The following is a 7,529-nucleotide window of genomic DNA, read 5'->3' as shown; positions in this document are numbered from 1 at the left end:
ATGGGTGGCTCAGTCAGTTAAACATCTGACTTCAGCTCAGGTCATGATCTCGTGGTCTGGTCGGTGAGTTCTAGCCCTGAGTCAAGGGCTGTCAGATCAGATTCTGCTTCAGATTCTGTGTCCCCTTCTCTCTCTGCCCCTCCTTTGCTGGCTGTCTCTCAAAAATGAATAAATATTAAAAAAAAATTTTTAAAGCTTTATTATGGAAATTTTCAAACATTTACAAAAAGAAAGAGTCTGGTATAATGAATACCTAAGTATCCACCACCCACTTTGAACAATTATCAATTCATGTTTCAATCTCATTTTATCACTTCTCCCGACCTATAAGCATTCCAGCTATCTTATCATTTCATCCGCAAATATTTCAAGATGTAACTATAAAAGATAAGCATTTGCTTTTTTAAAAGTACTGCTTATCACACAGACAACTTTATAAATCAAGTATCCATTAACTGTTCATTAGCCTTCAAATTTCCCCAATTGTCTCATAATTTTTGTTTATTTGCTTTCTTGAATTAGAATCCAATAAAATCTACACTCTGCAACTGTTTGATGTCTCTTAAGTCTCTTTTAATACATGAGTTCTCTCTCCTTTTCTTTTTCGTTCTTCTTCTTTAACTTGTTAGAAAGCCAAAGTAATTTTCCTTCAGAGTATTCTCACAATCTGGATTTGCACCTCAGAGGTATCATTTATATCTCCTGTATTCCCTGTGAATTAGTAGTTATCTTTACACTAGATCAGATTCAGACTGAAAGGGCTTTTTTTGCAAGGCTGCTTCAATAGGTGGCATTTTGTACTCCACCCATGCTCTGGAGGACATGTTTGTCTCTCCTTTCATGCTGAATGGTTGATCATTGCCTAGATACATTCATTCCAAATGGTGATTTTGTAATTATGCCATTTCTTCTTCATTTATTCGCTGGAAAACTTCTACAAAGAGAAATTTCCCCCTCATCTTGAATTCCCACGGGAAAAACAGGATGAATGCTTGGTTCTTTCCAGTTACTAGCAGTTTTCAAAATACTGAGTTGAGCCCTAGCATTCTCCAATAATGAGTTTGTGTTTTTAAGTATCGTTGGGAATTCATTGATTTAAACATATTTGCTACAAATATGATGGTTGAACATATCAAATATGCAAATAGTATCCATTTTGACACTCAGATTGTCCCATCTTTGGCCAGTGGACCTACTCTAGTTGCTTCTGAGTCCTTTTGATACAATCCTAATAGTTAAAAAAAAATTTTTTTTTTAATGTTTATTTATTTTTGAGAGAGAATGAGACAGAGCATGAGCAGGGGAGGGCCAGAGAGAGAGGGAGACACAGAATCTGAAGCAGGCTTCAGGCTCTGGGCTGTCTGCACAGAGCCCGACATGGGGCTCAGGCCCATGAACCATGAGATCATGACCTGAGCTGAAGTCAGACACTTAGCCGACTGAGCCACCCAGGCACTCACAATCCTAATAGTTTTTGAAGGCTTCCTTGCTTATCTTGGACAATACCTGAAATCATCCATTTCCCTAAGGAGTTCCTTTCAGTGTGAAATGGTGTTTAGAAAGCTCAGTTCAAATGTAGGGGTGTCATTGCTACTGGGTTACTGTTTCTAGACCTTTTCACCATAAAGCTAGGAAATGTTTTAGGATAGAATATGCCTTGAGCTCACAGTTATATTTCCAATTTAAATTCAGAATTACAGAATTTTTATTTAACTTCATCAATGATAAATCTGTATCTCTTTATCCTACACCAAAACTCCTGGTTCACAAGGACACTGTCATTAATACTGGTTTGTTTTATTCCGCAGTTCACCCGTGATAGTTGCAGAATAACAATATCAACACTGCCACCAACAATATCACTACTTGAAAATCTTTTTGCATTTCTTTTTGTCCTTAGAGTGGATCCCACTTGGGATGTCACAAATGATTGTGTTTTAAAATCACTTGAATAGTTTGGTTGGGGACATTTTACATTTTTGTAATGAAATCCTTGGGCTAGGGACTCATGTAGTTGAGAGAAATCTAAATTTTTCAGAAATATATGCATAGGGGCACCTGGGTGGTTCAGTTGGTTAAGCATCAGACTCTTGTTTTCAGCCTGGGTCATGAGCTCATGGTTTCATGAGCTCAAGCCCCACATTGGGCTCTGTGCTGGCATTGTGAAGCCTGCTTGGGATTCTCTCCCTCTCTCTCTCTTTCTCTCTCTTTGCCCCTCCCCTGCTCACACTGTCTGTCTCTCTCAAAAATAAACTTAAAATAATAATAATAAAGAAATATCTGCATAAAAAAGAGAATACTGTGTACATCTCTAGATGCTGAATTAGATGCAAAATCAATTAATCAAATGCCTTAGTAGCACTATTTGGACAGCCTTTGTGTTCACTTCGCTTGGCAAGTATAAGAGATGGTGACCCCAGATGCCTAGGGCTGCAAAAATATGACATGGCTAAATCCTTGGTTGCAATATCTTAAAAGGTCACAAGATTATGTTACTCCACAAAAGTATCTTTCTGAATCTCTTTTTCTCTCAGTTTCTCTCTCCAAGTCCCCCTCCCCTGTGGATCAGTAATCCTCAAAAAATTCTATCCCTATTCCTTCTTGCCCTCTTTGCCTATGTTAGCCTCCTCCCCAAACAACTCGGGAGCTTACTTTTGTGCTTGTATCAGTGAGAGGGAGGGAAGCGGCATTGCTATATAAACTAAGGGAATGAAATGGAGGAGATCGGAGGATAGACAGCTGCAAGGATCTGGACCAGTCGACTGAAACAAACCCTCGTCCTAAGCAACTCAGAGCTCAGATTTCTTCTCTGGACAGCTGGCTTTTTTCGTCCTTCTGAAATACTCTGCGCAGAGGGGGGAGGGGCTGTGAACTGCCTCTGCTATAGACCTCATTTAAAGGCAGCTACCTCCTAGATATGTTCTGTAGAAACTAAATGCAATATTCAATATAGCAGAGATGAGGGTGGTGAAAGAAAGGTATGTAATTTCTCACTCTAGTTTTTAAAGGCCGGGAACTGGTTACTGAGAATGCTGGAGGGCTGCCTGGAGTAGACAGTGACTAGAGTCACATAACCTGCAAGTGGATATCTTACTTGCCTATGATATTTCTCTCCCCCCCTTCCCCACTTGGCACCCTATACTCCATATTCTTTCTAATCCTCCTACTCTCCCCCCACCCCATACCCTACCCCCACTAACGTTCCTGGGATTTTGAACTTAGCTATTTTTAAAACAGTCAACTCAGTAGCCACCTCCCTCCCCCGCTCAGCTGTCCAGTACTCTGGCCAGCCATTTACTCCACCTTCCCCCCACACCAAACCTTCTCTGGTTCCCTGACCTCAGTGAGATTGCAGCCGGTCTGGGGACCTGGGGGAGACATGGAGAAAGAGACGGGGGAACCCCTGGCCGGAGCTGACGGACAGAGTAGGCAGTCATGGCTGGAGGATTGGATATCAGAGTAATGTTTGACCCCTGGAAACAGTAAGTCAAAATGAAATTGCAATTCCTTTAATAAGCTTTTGGAATGAAGTTAGGCTTTCATAAAATTGCAACACCTACTTGAATGTCTCTGGGCCAGAAGCTAGGATCTCTTTCATACCAAGGTGCCTGTCTCCATTTCTCCTCCTGTCTTATTTCTTGCTGGCTGCTGCCCACTGGCCTCTTGAAGTTTAGTCTTCCACCTCTCCTCTGCCTGTTTTAGCTCCTTCCTTGCCCTGTTGCCTCAGACTTCTGATGAAGTTTTAGGAGTTTCCCATATCCCCTATTCTGTGGTTTTCTCACCAAAGCCAAATTTAGCCTCAGATGACTAGTCACTGATACCCTTCTACCCTGCTTCTACTCCACAGTGCCCTTCACATCAGCCTTCCGAGGCTGGGGGCTATTCTTGTAAATTATTTATGCCCACACTGTAGTCTCACCATCCTCTTCTCCCTCCTGCATGACTCCTACCTCAGTCCACATCCTTACCCCGAGAAAGGGGAGTTTGGCAGGAGAAACTCAGCCCCTCCCCAAGGCCTGTCCTCATCAGAGGCCTGAGAACTTCTGCAGAGAGAAGATTAATGAAAAGAGTGGTTCTTCAGTCAGGTTTGGAAAAGTAAAAAAAAAAAAAAAAAAAAAAAAAAAAAATACAAGAACTGTGGACTCAGCACAAACAAATATTGATTTGCATGCTTGGTTTGCATCCCACTATTCCATGAGAGAGGATTTTATATAGTCTGAGCTCTCTCAGTTGATAAAAGAGATCGGTCCCTTTTCATCCGAATACTGATGTTCCAGAGAGAGAGATGTGTGTGTACCACCCTCACTCCTTGCAAAAACTTCTGACACAAAGGAGGAAGAGAAATGAATGACCCCTGGAGGGTGCCCCCCCTCCCCAGATGGGGAGGGGCAAATAAGAGGTATGTTTCTGAAGTATTTCCAGATCCTAATTTTATTGAGGAGCCCACTGGGATGACTGGAGTCTGTTCCATCCTCACGATCCCTCTATTTTTGACACTTCTGCTGTTTGATAGCTTAGCGTGGGGCAATACAGTGGACTCTGCTCTACCCGCCCCCCCCCCCCCACCAGCAGCAGTCTAGTCAACCTTCCTTCCACCCCCACCTCAGGGTATTGCATAAGGGACCTGAAAGTGGCCACAAGAGCAGGGCACAGAGGCTTCACAGCCACACATACCGTTTGGGGAGCCCCATTCTCCCCAAACTCCAGCCGCTAGTCCTTTACCTGATCTTCCCAGATTCTCTGCACATCATCCTGAATGACCTTCAACTCTTCTCTCTTCCCATGCCCGGACAAATTTCTTTTTTCAGTCCCTTACAGGAAGTCCGGTCAAAATTCACTAGGTAGGAGGGTCATCAGCTGGAAAGAGCCGGAGCCTGGGGGGACCTGGCCGGATAGGTATGGGGGATCCAGGCCGGTCCCCCCATGGCAGCCCCCCAACTCTAAGCACTCTCACCCTCCTGCTGCTCCTCTGTGGACATGGTAAGGAAGGGCTAGGGAAGGGCTGGGGAACCTGGAGGGTCCGCTGCTGTGCAAGGGTGGGCAGGCGACCCCGTGTGAGGAGAAAGGACGGGCGCTGGGGGGTTCCAGTCACTCGCCGTACTCTCAAGCAGATATTTTTTTTATTTCCCATTCGCTTTGGGGAAGAGCCCTGGAAAAGCGCTTAATCCACAGGGAGAAGAGATCTGACGGGCTCACACGTTTTTAGCAAGACTGAGTGAACACAGGACTAGGGGGCTGGGGGCTGGAGATCAGTTGGGTTTTAGAAACAGCTGGAATCCCCTTCACCAGTGTGGGGAGAGTTACGGGGGGATCCGGGGGCCGTCTCACAGTCCTCTGCCTTTGTCCTCAGCTCATTCTCAATGCAAGATCCTCCGCTGCAATGCTGAGTATGTATCGTCCACCCTGAGCCTTAGAGGTGGGAGGTCACCGGGAGCCCTGCGAGGAGGAGCAGGAGGAGGGGGCCGAGGTGGAGGGGTGGGCTCAGGCGGCCTCTGTCGAGCCCTCCGCTCCTACGCTCTCTGCACCCGGCGCACCGCCCGCACCTGCCGCGGGGACCTGGCCTTCCATTCGGCGGTGCACGGGATCGAAGACCTGATGATCCAGCACAACTGCTCCCGCCAGGGCCCCACGGCCCCGCCCCCGGCCCGCGGCCCCGCCCTTCCAGGCGCAGGCCCCGCCCGCTCCTCCGGCCCCCCAGCCCCGGACCCCTGTGACTATGAAGGCCAGTTTTCCCGGCTGCACGGGCGTCCCCCGGGCTTCTTGCATTGCGCCTCCTTCGGGGACCCCCACGTGCGCAGCTTTCACCACCACTTTCACACGTGCCGTGTCCAAGGAGCTTGGCCCCTGCTGGATAATGACTTCCTTTTTGTCCAGGCCACCAGCTCCCCCGTGGCATCGGGGGCCAACGCCACCGCCACCCGGAAGGTCAGGGACTCAGCAGCAACTCCAGACCCTCTCATGGTCGCCCACGGTACCACTCCCTCCCACCCCCAACTGTGGCACAGCAATGCTCGCTATTCCCTTTCCTCCTCCACCTCCCCTGCATCTCCTGCCCCCCCCCGTTCCCCCCCCCCCCCCCCCAGCACTCTTTCCTTAAGTCACTTTCCTTCGCTGGGAGTTTCACTCAAATGCAGAAGACACAAGAGAACGTTGAGAGGAGAGCTGAGGAGCCCTAGGTTGAGAAGTTACAGAAGGGAAACCTTGTCTTCTCCTGAGTTGCTGAGATTGAGGCCAAAAAGGAGGAGGAGGGGTCGAGCAGGGATGGGGCAATACTGGAGTACCAGAGAAGGGATCAGAGTGAGCGAGGGCCACGACAAGCCTCGAGTCTCTGCCGAGATCAAGTCCCTGACTGTGGGTGAGACCTGACTGCCGAGGGGTGGGAGCACTCAGCCCAAAATGAACAGTTTTCCCTCTTGCCCTCACAGCTCACCATTATATTTAAGAACATGCAGGAATGCATTGATCAGAAGGTCTACCAGGCTGAGGTGGACAATCTTCCGGCAGCCTTTGAAGATGGCTCTATCAATGGAGGTGACCGACCCGGGGGGTCCAGTCTGTCCATTGGAACTGCTAACCCTGGGAACCACGTGGAGATCCGAGCCGCCTATATTGGCACAACTATAATCATCCGGCAGACAGCTGGGCAGCTCTCCTTCTCCATCAAGGTAGCAGAGGACGTGGCCCGGGCCTTCTCAGCTGAGCAAGACCTACAGCTCTGTGTTGGGGGGTGCCCCCCAAGTCAGCGACTCTCTCGCTCAGAGCGCAGCCGCCGGGGAGCTCTGACCATTGACACCGCCAGACGGCTGTGTAAGGAAGGGCTGCCAGTTGAAGACGCTTATTTCCACTCCTGTGTCTTTGATGTTTTGATCTCTGGTGACCCGAACTTCACTGTGGCAGCTCAGGCGGCTTTGGAGGATGCCCGAGCCTTCCTGCCGGACTTAGAAAAGCTGCACCTCTTCCCCTCGGATGCCGGGGTTCCTCTTTCCTCGGGAACCCTCCTAGCCCCACTCATTTGGAGTGGGCTCTTTGTTCTGTGGCTTTGCATTCAGTAAGGTGGCCAGTAACCCCATGATTGGGTTGGAAATGATGTGGGCATAGAGGCTGGCAGAGAAGAACATAAAGAATCATGGAAGGAAACAGTGGTCACCAGCAGACATGTGAAATAATGCCATTTAACCAGAGTCAGATAAGGCTGCAGTCCCGGGCTGAAATGATCACGGAATAAGGGTTCTGGGCAAAGCTTCTGCAATCTAGACCTCTGTGGGGGCTCTTTGTCCATTTTCCCAGTCCCAGTCATGATCCGCGAACTGTTGTACTCCATCTACTCCTGAAATCACCCCAACAACTGTCGACGTTATAGGGGTCCTGATGATCAGTAGAAAACTTAAGGATTTAGACTTTTCAGAGGAAAGAATTGAAAGAGGAACACGCGATCACTACCTATGAGAGATTCAAAGATCTAATGATATTTTCTCTTGGAAAATGGAAAGAGGAGGAAATGATTAAAGATGGAATTTATTTGACAAATA

The 7,529-nt window shown here is 47.9% G+C and overlaps 1 protein-coding gene across 3 annotated transcripts; it reads left to right on the top strand.

Moving 5' to 3' along the window:
- Window positions 1-3,303: 3,303 nt before the first annotated feature.
- On the top strand, window positions 3,304-7,529 carry HJV (hemojuvelin BMP co-receptor). 3 transcript variants are annotated; one of them, XM_043576077.1, is made up of 5 exons: window positions 3,304-3,482; window positions 4,278-4,399; window positions 4,809-4,980; window positions 5,351-5,925; window positions 6,426-7,529. In XM_043576077.1, the coding sequence occupies exons 3-5, from the start codon at window positions 4,899-4,901 to the stop codon at window positions 7,050-7,052; spliced, it is 1,284 nt and encodes a 427-aa protein (XP_043432012.1). In that variant the 5' UTR covers window positions 3,304-3,482; window positions 4,278-4,399; window positions 4,809-4,898; the 3' UTR covers window positions 7,053-7,529. The 3 variants fall into 3 exon arrangements, with proteins under 3 accessions (XP_043432012.1, XP_043432011.1, XP_043432013.1); XM_043576076.1 differs by lacking the exon at window positions 4,278-4,399; XM_043576078.1 differs by lacking the exons at window positions 3,304-3,482; window positions 4,278-4,399; window positions 4,809-4,980 and having other exon boundaries at window positions 5,619-5,971.

The sequence above is a fragment of the Prionailurus bengalensis genome, chromosome C1, assembly GCF_016509475.1.
Source record: "Prionailurus bengalensis isolate Pbe53 chromosome C1, Fcat_Pben_1.1_paternal_pri, whole genome shotgun sequence".
Lineage (NCBI taxonomy): Eukaryota > Metazoa > Chordata > Mammalia > Carnivora > Felidae > Prionailurus > Prionailurus bengalensis.
The sequence above is the reverse complement of the archived record's forward strand: the minus strand, read 5'-3'. Positions and strand labels throughout refer to the sequence as shown.

Excerpts from the sequence above, each read along its gene's own strand:
- HJV (XM_043576076.1), top strand. The coding sequence starts at position 4,899 with ATGGGGGATCCAGGCCGGTCCCCCCATGGCAGCCCCCCAACTCTAAGC. Across the intron at positions 4,981-5,350 it reads GCTGCTCCTCTGTGGACATG|CTCATTCTCAATGCAAGATC; the intron begins GTAAGGAAGGGC and ends CTTTGTCCTCAG. Across the intron at positions 5,926-6,425 it reads ACGCCACCGCCACCCGGAAG|CTCACCATTATATTTAAGAA; the intron begins GTCAGGGACTCA and ends TTGCCCTCACAG.